Below are 17,247 nucleotides of genomic sequence, written 5' to 3'. Positions count from 1 at the left end.
GTAGAGACGGGGTTTCACCATGTTGACCAGGATGGTCTCGATCTCTTGACCTCGTGATCCACCCGCCTTGGCCTCCCAAAGTGCTGGGATTACAGGCTTGAGCCACCGCGCCCAGCTAACAAACCCTCTTTTAGGGGAAGAAACTGTAATAACATAATAAAACTCTGAAGAGATAGGACTCTGATGTGATGGGAAGGGTAAAAATTGCAGAACATAATGTCTGCTTACTCAAAAGGGCTCTGTTATGTCACACTAAGTCATCCTGTAGTCATTTATTCAATGTTTTTTTCAAAAAGCACTGAGACTCTAAGACGCAAAAGGTAGGATCAGATAACTATACAGTTACCTATAAGAAGAAATGACCTCAGCTACCAGAAAACTGATCAAATTTCTAATGAAAGTCCCAACGAAAACAATCTTATTTTTTTAAAGATCAATTTGTTTTTCATCTTTTTACAACTGTGGTATTATTAATTCTGCTTTTGTAAAATATATTACTTCACCTTTAACAAGTTTGGGGCTTGTTAACGTCAACATTCCAGCATGCCCTGATAGATCAAGGCCACTAGCAAGCCATACTGGCCCACACAGAATGTCCTCTTTATGGTCCTCCAAAAATGGACATAATCTAAGACCTAAAAAGAAAAATACACATTTTTCATTTAAATTATTTAAAATATAATATTTAATAACCAAATATCATCCCATTTACATATAATACCACCACACATACTTAGAATGTGTTAAAATAAGAATTCGTTGTCATGCTAAGAAACTATAATCAATTATCTTATTTATTATGTTGCTTTCCATTCCCATATTTACAATTCACCTTTATTTTCAAAAAAATTATAAAACCATGATTTGATTTCAAATCCCAAGATATTAAAAACCAATAATGCAAGTATTAGCGCAGCTGTGTTCACAAATGATGAGCTGAAAGTTAAAGCATATTGCCAAAGCAGAATTATAGGTTATTTTTTAATCATGTTCTTGAAACCAAGTTTTTGCAAGCCATAAGGAAATCTTGCCCGACATGTTGCATTCAGATCACTACTCCTTTTATTGTCATGGACAACAGCTCTATAATTTAACTCACACTGTGATTCCTCTACATCCATGTGCTGCATTTCTTCATTCAAATCAACCAGGGACGGTTTCCCATTTTGTTCCACTTCAATGTTAAGAGCTGGAGACAAAGGAAAGGTGATCTGCCTATCTACTGCTGTTTCTAGAGGATAAAAATATTAGTAAACTTAATTTTGCTTAATATCAATGATTTATGTGCCTAAAAATCTAAAATTTCCTGTTAACTTGGGAACTTGTGTGATTTTTAACACAGATGTCATAAAATGGTTGAAGGAAAATTTTGATTCAATTGTTTTTTACACTCTTCTCTTTTTAAATGGTAACAAAATATTTGCCTAAAGAAACAATTTGCTGGCAACTAAACTAAAAGGTTTTACCCTAGGCTGCACAGTACAAGCACCTGCAGAGCTTTAAACTACCAAATCCTGAGTCCTCTATCCAATTAATTCAAAATCTGTCAAAAGATTTCACACATACGAACACATCCATATATACACAAACTCACATAAATACATAGACACACATACAGTCAGTCATCCATCCCTCGGTAACTGCGGGGGATTAGTTCAAGGACTCCCACAGATGCCAAAATCCACAGATATTCAAATCCCTTATATAAAGTGGCATAGTATTTGTATATAACCTTATTCACATCCTCCCATATACTTTTAATGATCTTTAGTTTACTAATAAAACCTAACACAATGTAAATGCCATGCAAATACTATTTATTTATTTATTTATTTCAACGTCTCACTCTGTCACCTAGTTGGGAGTGCAGTGGTACAGTCATAGCTCACTGTAACCTCCAAATCCTAAGCTCAAGTGATCCTTCTGCCTCAGCCTCATGAGTACTGTCACCTGAGTAGCACCGCAGGTGTGCACCACTGTACCAAGCTAATTTTTAAAAAAAAAAATTTCTGGAGACCTGTGGTCTTGTTACACTGTCCAGGCTGGTCTCAGATTCCTGGGCTAAAGTGATCTTCCTGCCTTGGCCTCTCAATGTGCTGGGATTATAGGTGTGAGCCGCCACATGTGGTCTCAAAGTGCTGGGATTATAGGCATGGGCCACCATATTGTTTTTTATTTGTATATTTTCTTATTGTTATATTGGTTTTTATTGTTTTCCCCCCCTCAAATATTTTCAATTTATGATTGGCTGTTTGTGAGGTCCCGGGATGTGAAACCCACAGATACAGAGTGCCAGATGTATAAGTAATTTTTCAAAAAGGAAAATTTTCAAATTTCAATGTTGGAAAATGGAGTTAAGTTGCCATTTTACTGTGAAGATATCCCCAGCCTGTTAGGCCAACTTATTAAGGAGAAAACACTGTGAAGTTAACACCTAATTTCTAACCATGCTAAATGTGTATAATCTACTTTAATAACTCAGTACATCAAATTCTGAAATTGTAAGAAAAATAAAAATGAGTGTATTTTCTGCATTACATGAAAGGTTGGCTTCATTAATAACCTTTATAACTTCCATTAACAGTTCTATTCACAATCAAGTCTTCTCTTAGGAAAAGAAATACATAAAGGTAGTAATGCTAAAAGTCAAACTAACTTACAAAGGAACTAATCTCACTTCCAAAAAAGCATAATTATATTATTCAAGTTTATGCAATTCTGGACGTTACTGGGTTACTGCAGTTTTCAAATGTTCTCTGAATTACTTTTCTAAATAAAATCACAAAAAGTAGAGCAGGGAAATGGCAATAAGGACAGAAAGGGACATGAAACTTAGCCAAGTGGAAAATTAGTTTTAAAAAATCAACCATAAAAGAAAATCTTCAACGATAAATTTGATCCATTCTTACCATTCACTTTCCCTAATCCTGGAGCTTTATTTTTCAGCAGTGTCACTTGTATCTGTGGAATATTGGTGATGTTTGAGTTCAAAACGAATTTGAAGTCCACATGTCCAACCATACAAGCTTTAGGTAGTACTAATTCAAATACATGTTCATCCCAGCTGTTGCTGCCAAATAAGGGGAAAAATGCTGAATAAAGCAAAAATCTTTTTCAGCCATAATCATATTATCATTAAAAGCACCTCTGCTACTTTTTGCTTTGTAACTTCCAACAAAATTTAGTGTTTCTCAGTGGGATCAACAGAGAAAATAACTGTCAATGGAGAAGGTTAAACTTAAGGCAATGAATGATCTTACTTCAAAAATCTATACCTGCCTTGAGACTTGCACATACCAATAAACTCTTGTTCTTTAAAGTGTTACCGATTTAATGTGAATTATCTGCAAATTCCTGCTACCCACGCTAGATCTATGAGTAGGCTCCCAGAATCTTCATTTTAAAACAAGAACTTCTTGCGTTTCTTATATATATTTATTGTTGCGTTTTAAATACTATATATACACATGCTGGAAAATGAAAATCTCCAAACTCCTCCACTAAATTTAAGGCTCATATCCAAATGTCTACTAGACATCTCAAACTCATTATGAAAAAACCCACTCCCAAATCTCAGTAAACAGAAACTTCATTTTTCAATAAACTCAAGCCAAAACTTAAAAGCCATCCTTTATTCTTCTCACACACAGTGTGTTTAATGTATCAACAAATTCTATTCCTTGTACCTCCAAATTATATCCAGAATCCACTGTTTTCACTACCTCCATCATATCACAATGGTCCAAGCTACCATCAGCATTTCTAAATTAGCACAACAGCAATCAAGCTAGAGCCCATGATTCTATCACTGCCCTCCACCACCACAACCACCATTCTAAATACAGAAGTCAAAGTAATCTTTGTAAAATATAAATCATACCACATCAACCCTGTACTGAAAACCTGCTAACACTGTCCCATTTCATTCAGCATGAAAGTCCCTTTTTTTTTTTTTTTTTTTGAGATGGCGTCTCACTCTGTTACCCAGGCCAGAGTGCAGTGGTGCAATCAAGTTCACTACAGCCTTAACGGCCTGGGCTCAAGTGATTCTTCCACCTCAGTTTCCCAAGTATCTGGGACCATAGGCACATACCACCACGTCTGGCTCGTTTCTTTTTATTATTTGTAGAAATGAGGTCTCCCTATATTGCCCGGGTTGGTCTTAAACCCCTGGGCTCAAGTGATCCTCTTGCATCAGTCTCCCAAAAGGCTACAATTACAGATGTGAGCCACCAAGCCTGACCAAAAGTCTTTCTTTTCATAAAAACATTAATGATCCAGCTCCCAGCTATCTCTACCTGTTTTTTTTCTTTTTGAAATGTAGTCTCACTCTGCAGCTCAGTCTGGAATGCGGTGGCATACAATCTTGGCTCACTGCAACCTCCCCCTCCCAGGTCCAAGCGAATATTTGCCTCAGCCTCCACAGTAGTTGAGATTACAGGTGCGCCACCATGTCCGACTAATTTTTCTATTTTTAGCAGAGATGGGGTTTCACCATGTTGGCCAGGCTGGTCTCAAACTCCTTGTCTCAAGTGATCCACTTGCCTTGGCTTCACAAAGTGCTGGGATTACAGGCATGAGCCAACATGCCCGGTCCCCAGCTACCTCTTTGGATCTCCTTCCCTACCACCCTCCCCTATATTCACAGCACTCCAACAACGGTCTTCTTTCTCTTCCTAGAACTCATAAAATATACTCCTCAGGATTCCGTATTGCTATTGCCATGGAAGCCTTTCTTAGACCTCTTATATTGAAAATAAAATACGTATTTTATCTCTCTCTCTCTTTCACTCTCTCACACTTACATGCTATTACCTACCCAACAACTAACTACTCTATTGCCATACCCTGTTTTAACATTCTTCGTAGCTTTTATGCCCATATGGCATGGTATGTATCTGTTTACTTTCTATTGCTACTAGGATGTAAATTCTATGAGACTCATATTACTAGTGAATATAAGAGTGCCTGCTTTTATTAAATACAAAACAAGCATTTGAGTATTTGTTAAATAAATCTGTGGAATAAATGACCAAACTAATTGCAGTTGTAGATTACTCTCATTATTTTATCCTAAAATTAAGAATATAACAATTTACAAAATCAATATGACAAATGTAACAATGTCATCACCATGCAAAAATTAGCTTATATAATTGTTAGAGACAACGTAGAATTCCTACGTATATTACTGTGTATCTTTTAGACAGTTTAAAAGATAAACAGGCCGAGTGCAACAGCACTTTGGGAGGCAGAGGAGGGCAGATCATCTGAGATAAGGAGTTCAAGACCAGCCTGGCAAACATAGTGAAACCCCATCTCTACAAAAAATACAAAAATTATCTGGGTGTGGTGGTGTGCGCCTGTAATCCCAGCTGCTTGAGAGGCTGAGGCAGGAGAATCACTTGAACCTAGGAGGTGACAGAGTGAGACTCTCTCTCAAAAAAAAAAATAAAAATAAAAATAAAAAAATAAACAGTAATATACCTAGGAATTCTACACTGTCTCTAACAAATATTTAAGATATATGGACTTAAAATTAGGTATCTTGGGAAAAGGTTTTACCTGTCGGTCTGTAGTTTCCAAGTTCGAGTATGCTGAGCAGCATCACCATGGTGTTGCTGATGCAGATGCTGAGGATGCCTCCTTTGCTGCTGTTCTTGCTGAACTTCCACCCAGCATGGAGGAACAGTTGCTGAAAACCTTGGAGTCAAAGTCTCAAAGCGGGTTAGCTCCACTAGAGACGTCAAGATTTCAAGGGTAAATGGCTGGTCCACCAATAAATCAACTCCTTAACATTAGTGAGAGGAATATTTGAAACAGTTAAAAAAAAAAAAAAAAGAAGACAATGAAGTTTTAATTCAAGGTTATGTTTTCAACTGTAATACTTGCCAAATATTCTGAAAGTTAATAAAGTGGGCTCAGGTATCTATATATAACTAACATAACTAACTCTGGCTAAAGAATAGCAAAGAAGAAAATTCTAACTTGAATATTTAAAATTAGAGAGAATAGTCACTCGTGAAGAAACCCAAACCCAAACTGTTAGAAAAGGTCTTAATGAGCTTTAATCAGCCCTAATAAGGGCAAGAAAAGTAGTGGTACTAAAATGCAAGCCAATGTACATCAAACCAATAATTAACTTTTAGACCTTGTTATTTACTAAATAAAATGCTAGACACCAGCAAGTACATACATAAGCCCTTTTATAATGAATAAAAACTAAAACAATCATAAGCTATATGGTAAATAAATACTTACAAACTGAAAAATTGTGTTTTTTCTGCTTCTGTAGTAGTTAAGAATACCTTGTATACATACTAGTATTATAAGAGTAATAACATGCTTCATACTGATTAGGTTTATTTACAAATACTGTACATGCATTCACATCAGTGAAATGTATAACATTAAACAAAGCTGAGAAGCTGTTGTTCTCATTTTTAAAAATTAAAATACTAAAATATAAAATCGGTTGAGTTTAGAATATTTTCACAATGAAAAAATGACAGCAAGTTCTATAAAATTATTAACATTTAATTAAAATTACATCTCTTTCTCAAAGTCTAGACCCTTATAAATCTGATTAGCTTGTAAATATTGACAGCATGATGTCAATCTCCTTTCTTTACATTATTTATTTCTTCATTACAAAATTCATCTTTCCATTACTAAAAAGTATTTTTCTGTACTTTATATAAAAATTCTTCTCCATTCAACCAATAACCTATAAAATAAGAGAATATTCAGTATTTTAGCTTTTTATACCAAGTTAAAATATATACTCAATGAGTATTTTTTTTTCAGCTTTTCAATTCCAATAGTAATATTAATAATATGAGCCTGTCTACTAATTTTACACTTGCTTAACTTTTTATACCAAGTTAACCAAGACATCTGGTTAACTCAAGTAACTAGAGATTGAAAAGCATGCTACAATGATTTCATAAAAGTCTACAAGGCAAATAATGATTTTTTGGCAGGGAGTAACATGCTAGCAAAACTTCTTTTGAAAAATTAGCTCTGGAGGGCAGTGTGAAACATGGATGGGGAAAAAAGGCAAAAATGACAAACAAGCACAAACAAACTTCTCTGGAGGTTCAGGATGGGGCAAGGTAGGTGTGAATACACCACCTAAATATATGCTCAGTGGCAGTACCTTTTTCAGCTTTTCAATTCCAATAGCAATATTAACAATATGAGCCTGTCTACTAATTTTATACTTACTTAACAAACTCTCTTACGATTTTTTTTCCCCTCCCCTAATTAGACTAAAACTCATTAATGGCTGAAATGTTTGTTTTAACCTCTTAGATGACATCACAAATATTGACTAACACACCACACACGCTGAGAATCATTTCTTACTTTAATATGTTTATATTCTCCAAAAACCAGAAAATGACATTAAATAATATCTAATGATTTTTAAATCATTTAAAAATTTAATATCATACCTGAAATGCTGGGACTTGAAGGATTTGATAAAGGCTTGGAACCTTCTGAAGATGGTTCTATTCCTTTAGAAAGAGATCCATCCACTAGTATATCAGCTTCGTCAATATCATCACAGGTTCCTCCAATTTGGAGAAAATGAAGCTCACCACCTACAGGGTAGTAAATTTCATAGATACACAAAAAATGGGTAAACATTCAAATATAATACTAATTAGGAAACAATTTATTTTAATATCACTTCATAGGCAGATAAGGAAAGCTACCAATGTGATATATTTCCAAGAGTTTAGAAATTTAATTGCCAAGGAATTGCAAATTGAAATTGAATGTTTATGAAGAAAATAACAAATACATAAACATACATGAAAACAGGTATTTATCTGTTAACACAGTACTTATTATGTATGGACAGTGTTTGAAATGCTTTAATTAATTCATTTACTTTTTGCCAAAAACCCTTGTGGTAGGACTATTATTGTGGCCATTTTACAGATGAGGCAATAGCTATACTGGAATCCACAGCCAAATCTCTTAATCTCAACAATAATAAAACCAAACAAATATTCTTATTTTTTAAAGTATTCACAATGAAATGAAAGCAACTCAAATTTCTAGTTTAATGTCTCTGTCACAGGAAAAAACTGACAGCAAATTTAGCATTAATTAAGACAAAAAAATAAATGGGTAATAAATAGTATATTCTAACATTCTAATCTGGAGATTCACTTTCAGCATGGCAGAAGAATGAAGATGATAAACCCCTTCCTGAAAGGCAACTAATAAAGCTAGACAAAACTGTAATTTAACTAGGGTGAGGCAAGCAGTGAAAACCAGCAAATTCACTGCTATCTCCAGATGGGGTTCACTTGATTGATGGAGAGCTTCCAGTTTAAAGTGGTGATTTCTACCAATACTACCCAAGTAGTATTAGGTTGGAACTGTGGGTATCAGTATAAACTCATGTTGTGATTGATTGATTGATTGATAGATAGATAGATAGATGTGTGTGTGTGCCCAGTTCTGTCTGCTGAGAAGCAGGCAATGACATCACAGTAACAATGAGTACATCTGGAGTCCATATAAAAAAATAAATAAATAAATAAAGTGGTGATTTCAATGGGAAACAAACAAGGAGGTCTGCTATTTGAGGTCAATTTGGGCAAGCAAAGCACTAGAAACAACAGGGATTTAACATGGAATTACACGTAGCGAGAGAAGCACAGGGGGCTTGGTAAACTTTCCACAAATCCCACCTTGATCAGAGTCTGTGTATTTGTCCAGCAAAGACCAGAGAAAGCCCAAGCCATCACTACATCCTCAGTTAACTAAGCCTCTATGCCTATGCAAAAGAGACCTGAGACAGCACAACAGAAAACAAAAACCAGGGCACACTTGAGCACAGCCTTATTGGCTAAAGGTATTTGGACAATACAACCTATCAATCTTTGGCTGAACACAAAGCTATGCTGACACAAAAGAAACAAAATAACAAACAAGGCTTAAAAATTAAAACTAGGCAAGAAAAAATTACAGAAAACAGCAGCCAGAAATCAGCAGCTGCATAATACAAAAGAGATTTCACAGATTCAGCCAGGTGAATTACAAAACAAAGCAAAAAGCACCTGCAAAAGGTAGGGAAATCCAAATTCAGATTTCTATAGTGTTGTTTTAAATGTCCAGTAACTAAACAAAATATTGCAAGACATGCAAAGAAAAAGGGACCCATATTCAACATGTAAAACACACACACACACACACACACACACACACACCTGAAAATGTCTTCTCGGACTTCAGGTTTAGCAAGACTTCAAAGATCTATTGTAAATATTTTTATAGAATAAGAGGAAACCAGGAGTATAGAAAATTACAGGAAATAATGGTATGAATGGCTTAACAAAGAAATATAAATTACTTTCTAAAAAGTACCAAAGGTAAATTTGGCAGTTGAAAAGTAAAATAACAAAAAAGTTCCTTAGAGAAGCACAAAGCAAATTTCACGTGGCAATAAAAGGAAACAGTGAAATAACAACAGATTAACAGAAATTCATCAATCTGAATAACAGAAGGAAAATATTTTTTAAAAAATTAAAACAATCTTGGAGACTTAAGGGACAGATAAAATATAAGAACATACATGTAATGGGAATTCCATTAAGAAGAGAATTCCACCTGAAGAAATAATGGGCAAAAACTTACCAAATATGACAGAAAATATTATACCACAAATTCACTCAAGTTCAATGACCCTCAAATAGGATAAACACAAAGAAATAACACATATATATGTAAACTCTTGAGAGTCAAAGGCAAAGGACATTATGAAGACAGTAAGAGAAAAATTACTCATCAGACATGAAAACAACAGCATAAATTAACAGATGACTTATGAGAAACAATGGAGACCAGAGGCAATGGAATGACATTTAAAGTAAAGAAAGAAACTGTCAACAGATTCTCTACGTAGCGTTAATCCTCAAAAATGAATATGAAATTGGCCGGGCGTGGTAGTCCACACCTGTAACCCTAGCACTTTGGGAGGCAGAGGCAGAAGGATCACCTGAGGCCAGGAGTTCGAAACCAGCCTGACCAACAAGGTGAAACCCCGTATCTATTAAAAAAGTAAATAAAAAATTAAACAAATGTGAAATGAAGACATTTCCAGAAAACTGAGTGAATTTTATGCTAGTAAGCTGCCTTATGATAAGTAACAACAAAAGCCCTTCAAGATGAAGGAAAGCAACATCAAATTCACTGGAAAAAATAAGAACAGAAACGGTAAGTAGGTGAATATAAAAAATAGATGTTTTTCTCATTTCTTTGCAACTTTTTTTTTTTTTTTTTTGAGATGGAGTTTCACTCTTGTTGCCCAGACTCCCAGGCTGGAGTTCAATGGCATGATCTTGGCTCACCACAACCTCTGCCTTCCGGGTTCAAGGGATTCTCCCTGCCTCAGTCTCCGGAGTACCTGGGATTATAGGCACCCACCACCACACCTAGCTGATTTTTGCATTTTTAGTAGAAACAGCAGTTTTGCCATGTTGGCCAGGCTGGTCTTGAACTCCTGACCTCAGGTGATCTGCCCACCTTGGCCTCCCAAAACGCTGGGATTATAGGCGTGAGCCCCTGAGCCCAGCTGTTGTGTTGGGTTTACAATATATTTAAATGTTATGTATGGGGTGGGGGGGAGATAAAAGCAAAGTTCCTATATATTTTACTAGAATAAATTATTATTCTGAAGTAGATTATATTATTAATTAAACCACCAAAATACCACTCAAAAAAAAGTAGCATCAGAAAAAGAAACCAGAATCAACATGGGTACCAGTGATTTCATGCCAAATGGCAGACTAGGAAGCTCTAGGGATCAGTTCCTCCACCAAGGCAAGCACTAAACTAGAAAGTGTGATTGGAATCAACTACTTCAGAATTCTGCGACCTAACAGGATATTTACAACAGAGGACGCTGATCTCTGGTAAGAGAGTGGCCTGCATGAACCAAGTACAATCCTCCACCCCATCCTCAGCCCTGACAGCTGTGGAGAAAAGAGGCCCATGTGCGGGAAGCCGCTGCTAGGGCAGACAGCAGGGACCTTCTCTTTCCAAAATACAGGGTTGTGCATTTTGGTTGGTCTAGCAGTTTCCTAAGGGACCAGAATAGACACTTGCCTTGGTTTCATCCTTCTGAGACTGCAGCTGCTTTCCCAAGCAGCAGCCACTGGAAGATTTAAAGGGACAGAGCCCAAACAAGATCTACAGGAAGATTTAAAGAGACAGAATTCTTTTTTGGAAGGATAAGAGAGGGGAGAAGGTTCTATAGCCTTTGCACAAAGAAAAACTAAAGAAAACCAGGAAAATGATGTATGAACATAAGATTATCAACAAAAAGATAAACTGGACTTTTTCAAAAGGCCAATGTTTTAGGCATCAAAGGACACTATCAAGAAAGTAAAAAGAACCCAAAGAATGTGAGAAAGTATTTGCAAATCACATCTATTAAGGATTTACTATCCTGAATTTCTAAAAAGTTCTTACAATTCAACAACAACAACAAAAAATTCAAAAGTGGACAAAGACATGAAAAGTCATTTCTACATGTATTATAGAAATACAAACGACCAGTAAGCACATGAAGAAACGCTCAACATCACGAATCATTAGGAAGGGGCAAACAAAAACCACAATAAAAGTGCAAACCAAAACCACCTCACAACCACTAGGCTATTATCAAAAAGACAAAAAATAACAAATGCTGGCCAGGATGTAGAAAAACTAGGACCCCTCTAAACTGCTTGTGGAAATGTAAAACGGTACAGACTCTGTGGAAAACAACTTGGTGATTTCCTCAAAAGGCTGAACATAGGCCAGGCGCAGTGGCTCACACCTGGAATTCCAGCACTTTGGGAGACTGAGACGGGAGAATCACCTGAGGTCAGAAGTTCAAGACCAGCCTGGTCAACATGGTGAAACCCCGTCTCTACTAAAAATACAGAAAATAGCTTGGCATGGTGGTACATGCCTGTCATCCCAGCTACTTGGGAGGCTGAGGCAGGAGAATTGTTTGAGCCCAGGAGGCAGAGGTTGCAGTGAGCTGAGATCATACCATTGCACTCCAGCATGGGCAACAAATGCGAAACTGTCTCAAAAAAAAAAAAAAAAGGTTGAACATAGAATTACAATATAACCCAGTAATTCCACTCCTAGGTATATACCCAAAAGAACTAAAACAGGGACTCAAATATTTGTATGCCAATGTTAATAGGGGCATTATTCACCATAGTCAAAAAGTGGAAACAACCCAAATCTTGGGTTACAATAGTCACCCCTCATAGTAGTCACAGTTCCAAGACCTCGCAGTGAGGACTGAAACTGTGGATAGTATCAAACCCTGTGTGTCTGTGTGTATATGTGTGTCTATGTATTGTTTTTTCATACACGCACACAAACACACACAAGATAAATTTAATATATAAATTAGGCACAGGAAGAGATAAATAACAAATAATAGAACAATGATAGCAATATACTATTCACAATTTCACAAATAGAAGATTTGTTCTTACCATAAATCTTAGGAACCTGCACATAAAATTTTTTTCTTTCCTTTTACAAAAACTTTCACCTTTTCAACATAAAGAAGAAACTTCAAAACAGCTTCACTTTGGGATATCTGATAGCCAGCATCACTATTCTTGAGCTTTAGGGTCATTACTAAGTAAAATGGTTACTTGAACACAAGCACTGTGATACCAGTGACAGATGATCTGAAAACCAAGACAGCTACTAAGTGACTAACAAACAGGAAGTGTACACAGCATGGAGACGCTGGACAAAATGATGATTCTCGTCCTAGGTGGGGCATCAAGGGATTTTATTACACTACTCAATATAGTGAGTAATTTAATAATTATCAATTGTTGATTTCTGATATTTTCCATTTAATATTTTCAGACTATAGCTGATCACAAGAAACTGAAAGCAGATGGGGGGGGGGCCTAATGTAATGGGATATTATTTGGCCATCAAAAGGAACAAAAGACGTGATACAGACTACACGGGTGAACATTAAAAATATGCTGAGTGAAAGAAACCAGGCAAAAAAGGACAAATATGCAATTCCACTTATATGAGGTATCTATAATAGGCAAAGTCATATAGAAGTGCGATTGAGCTTACCAGCAGCTGAGAGTACAATGAATAGGAAGTTACTGCTTAATGGTTACAAAGCTTTTGTTTAGGATGATGGGAAAGTTCTGGAAATAAGTACTGGTGGTTATACAACGTTGTGAATGTATTACAGTCACAATACTGTACACTGTAGTTAAAATGGTAAACTTCACTATGTATATTTAACACAATTTATTTTTTTAAAAAAATTATAACCCATGACCCAATAATTCTACTCTTAAGAACAGAGAGCTTCAGGTCAGGTGCAGTGGGTCAGGCCTGTAATCCCATCACTTTGGGAGGCCACGGCAGGTGGAGCACTTGAGTTCAGGAGTTCGAGACGAGCCTGGCCAACATGAGGAAACCCTGTCTGTTTTGTAAAACACAAAAAATAAGCCAGGCATGGTTGTGGGCACCTATAATCCCACCTACTTGGGAGGCTGAGGCAGCGGTATCGCTTGAACCTGGGAGGTAGAAGTTGCAGTGAGCTGTGATCGCATCATTGCACTCAGGCCTGGGTGATAGAGTAAGACTCTGTCACAAAAAAAAAAAAAAAAAAAAAAAAAAAAAAAAAAAAAAAAAAAAAAAAGAATAGAAAGCCCCTTATATATGTGTACCAAGGAACTTACACAAGATGTTTATAGCTGAAAAACCAGAAATAAACACAATGTCCACTGACAGGGAAATAGATAAATTATTTGTGGGTTTTTGTACAATGTGTAAGTGAAAATTAAATTATCTACAAGGCATGCAACAAAACAGGTAAGCTTAAAACATAAGAGAGGAAAACCAAGTCCCCCAAAACTACTTAGAATTTGGTGTATATTTTTATAAAGTACAAAAACAAGCAAAACTCAATAAAATAGTTTGTTGAAATAGTCACATATGAAGCATAAAACCAGTTTTTTTTTAAAAAAGGAAAGACATAAAAATCATTGAGTAACAGTTATCTCTAGAAAAAGGGCAGAGTTTGAGAGAGGGGGTGAGGGACATGTTCGCAGATGCAAGGTACCTGTACTGCTTTAGTTCTTGGTTTGACAGTAGGTCTTTGAATGCTCCTAATAAATTATTCTTTACTAGTGTTATATAAATGTTTTCTTCTTAAAAGAAAAAAATCAACAGAGGGATTAAAATGGTAGACTAAAAATATTTATACAGCACAAAAGAATGCAGTGAAGGAGTAACAAAGGAATGTAAAAAACATCTTAAAAAATAAAAATGGCAGACATAAATGCAACCATAGCAATAATTACATTAAGTGTAAAGTCATTCAAATTTAAAAGAGGTTATCCAACTGTATAAAAAAGCAAGACGGGGCCGGGACAGTGACTCACGCCTGTAATCCCAGCACTCTGGGAGGCCAAGGCAAGCAGATCGCGAGTCAGGAGTTCAAAACTAGCCTGACCAACATGATGAAACCCCATCTCTACTAAAAATGCAAAAAAAAATCAGCTGGGCGTGGGGGTACGCACCTATAATCCCAGCTACTCAGGAGGCTGAGGCAGGGGAATTGCTTGAACCAGGGAGGTGGAAGGCTGCAGTGAGCCGAGATCACGCCACTGCACTCCAGCCTGGGTGACAGAGACTCCATCTCAAAAAACAAAACAAAAAAATTTAAAAAGCAAGATCTAATTATATGAGTCTAAGAGACCCACTTTAGATTCAAAATCAGGAGTTAGTTGAAAATAAGATCGTGGAAAAGATACATAATGCAAACTGTAACCATAAGAGAGCAGGAGTGATTTTATTAGTATGACACAAAATACAGAGAAAGAGGAATATTTCATAACGACAATAGGGCAAATACATCTGAAAGATATAACAATTATGAAGCAGTCTAACAAAAGAGCCTAAAGATAAAGTGAAGCAAAAACACTTAAAAGTAAATAATTCAACAACAACATAGTTGGGAATTTCAATACTTGCTCTCAAAATTGATAGAACTCCTCGATATAAAACCAGGAAGACTTTAACAACTCAAAAACATACACTTAAGTGAAATTTATACAATACCCCATGGGTGCACCATACACATTCTTGTCAAGTGCACACAGAGCATTCTCCAGGACAGACCAGAAGCTGGGCCATAAAAAAGTCTCAATAAATTTCAAAACACTAACCTCATAAAAATTATGTTCTCTGACAGCAATGGACATAAGTTAGAGATCCAGAATAGAAACAAATCTGGAGAAACTTCAAGCATTTGGAGGCTAAACAAAACACTTTTAAATGGCCTCTAGGTCAAACAAGAAATCACAAGGGAAATTAGAACAAATTTTGAGCCAAATGAAAAAAGAAGAACAATGTATCAAAATTTAGGGGGTATCAGTAAAGCAGTGCTTCCAAAAAAATTTATGACTTTAAAATTCCTATATCAGAAAATCCCTCAAACCAATAACCTAAGCTTCTAAGAAACTAGAGAAGGCTAGGCACAGTGGCTCACACCTGTAATCCCAGAACTTTGGGAGGCCAAAGCAGGCAGATCACAAGGTCAAGAGTTTGAGACCATCCTGGCCAACATGGTGAAACCCCATCTCTACTAAAAATACAAAAATTAGCTGGGCGTGGTGGCACGCGCCTGTAGTCCCAGCTACTTGGGAGGCTGAGGCAGGAAAACTGCTTGAACCCAGGATCCAGAGGTTGCAGTGAGCCAAGATCACACCACTGTACTCCAGCCTGCGACAGAGCAAGACTTCATCTCAAAACAGTAAGAAACTAGAGGAGCAAAATAAACCTAAATCAAGCAGAAGGAAGGAAATGATAACATTAAAATGGAAATCCAGTAAAAGGGAAAACAGAAAAACAAATTTTTAAATGTCATTTAAATCAGGAACTGGTTGTTTTGAAGAAAAAAAAAAGCAACATAACAAATAAACCTCTAGACAGATGAGGAAAAACAAAACGATGGTGGTGCACCTTAGTCCCAGCTACTTGGGAGGCTGAGTTGAGAGAATCACTTGAACCCAGAAGGCAGAGGTTGCAGTGAGCTGAAATAGCGTCACTGCACTCCAGCCTGGGTGACAGAGACTCTGTCTCAAAACAAAATTTAAAAAAATAATAAAAGGATTGTGGGGAATATTACTAAATTATTTATACTAAAATTTGGTAACTTAAAAATTGACAAAAAGACTATCAGAGCTCAATAAAGAATTAAAAAAAAAAACCTCAGTAATTCTCTATAAACATAACTGAATTTGTACATTCAAAATCTTCCTACTAAAAAAATTCTCTAGGCCCAAAAGGCTTCACTGGCAAATTCTACCAAACACTTAAGGAAAAATAAAACCAATTCTACACAAACTTCACCCCAAAACTGAAGAGAGAATATTTCCCAACTCATTCTATCAGGCAAGCAATACTCTGATATCAAAACAAGATAAAGATTACAAAAAGCAAAAACTAAGAAAGATTACAAGGAACATGTAATGTCCCTGATGAACAATATGCAAAAGTTAAGAACAAAATTTTAGCAAACTGTATCCAACAACATATAAGATAATGCATTATAACCAAGTGGGTTTTATCCCAGGAATGCAGTTGATTTAATATCCAATAGTCAGTAAATATATTTCACCATATTGAACCATAAAGAACAACCAAATGATCTCCATGGATACAAACAAGTATTTGATAAAATGTAACACTCATTCCTATTGGAAACTCTTTTAGAAAACCAGGAACAGAAGACTAAAGAATGCTTTCCACACAAAACAGGTACCAAAACAAGGATGTGACCATACAGTCCAATAACCCCACACGGTGAGTTTATTAAAGACTTTCAAATCAATCATACCTCAACTTCTTATTATCCTGCTCTGAATATGAGTACAGGTATATAGGCTTTATGTTGTTGGGGTCGAATTTCTATTCAGTATTGTTGTATTTCATGTATGTTCCCTATAACTGCAGCCTTTTAAAAACCTTTTATTTTTTAAGCATTAACATATTTATCAGGTATCATACTGCATCCTTATTCCACTAATGCATCTTAGTCTTATTTTCTCATTTAAGTCTTTCCAATTGATTTTAAATGCATTTGTTCCAAGCAGAATACTAATTTATCTTTCACTTTAGACTTTTATAAAGAAATTCATACTTTATTTTATGCCTTTTATAAAATTT

At 35.9% G+C, this 17,247-nt stretch overlaps 1 protein-coding gene across 1 annotated transcript in view; it reads right to left on the bottom strand.

Moving 5' to 3' along the window:
- Positions 1–17,247, bottom strand: part of BIRC6 (baculoviral IAP repeat containing 6) — a 262,197-nt gene that overhangs the window by 173,987 nt on the left and 70,963 nt on the right. Inside the window, exons 11-15 of the mRNA XM_037740766.1 lie at positions 7,458–7,607; positions 5,566–5,791; positions 2,910–3,070; positions 1,100–1,231; positions 504–635 (exon numbers count right to left, since the gene is read on the bottom strand). Coding sequence (XP_037596694.1) covers positions 504–635; positions 1,100–1,231; positions 2,910–3,070; positions 5,566–5,791; positions 7,458–7,607 — 801 coding nt within the window. The remainder of the gene's footprint in view (positions 1–503; positions 636–1,099; positions 1,232–2,909; positions 3,071–5,565; positions 5,792–7,457; positions 7,608–17,247) is intronic.

The sequence above is a fragment of the Cebus imitator genome, unplaced genomic scaffold, assembly GCF_001604975.1.
Source record: "Cebus imitator isolate Cc_AM_T3 unplaced genomic scaffold, Cebus_imitator-1.0 Scaffold88, whole genome shotgun sequence".
Lineage (NCBI taxonomy): Eukaryota > Metazoa > Chordata > Mammalia > Primates > Cebidae > Cebus > Cebus imitator.
The sequence above is the reverse complement of the archived record's forward strand: the minus strand, read 5'-3'. Positions and strand labels throughout refer to the sequence as shown.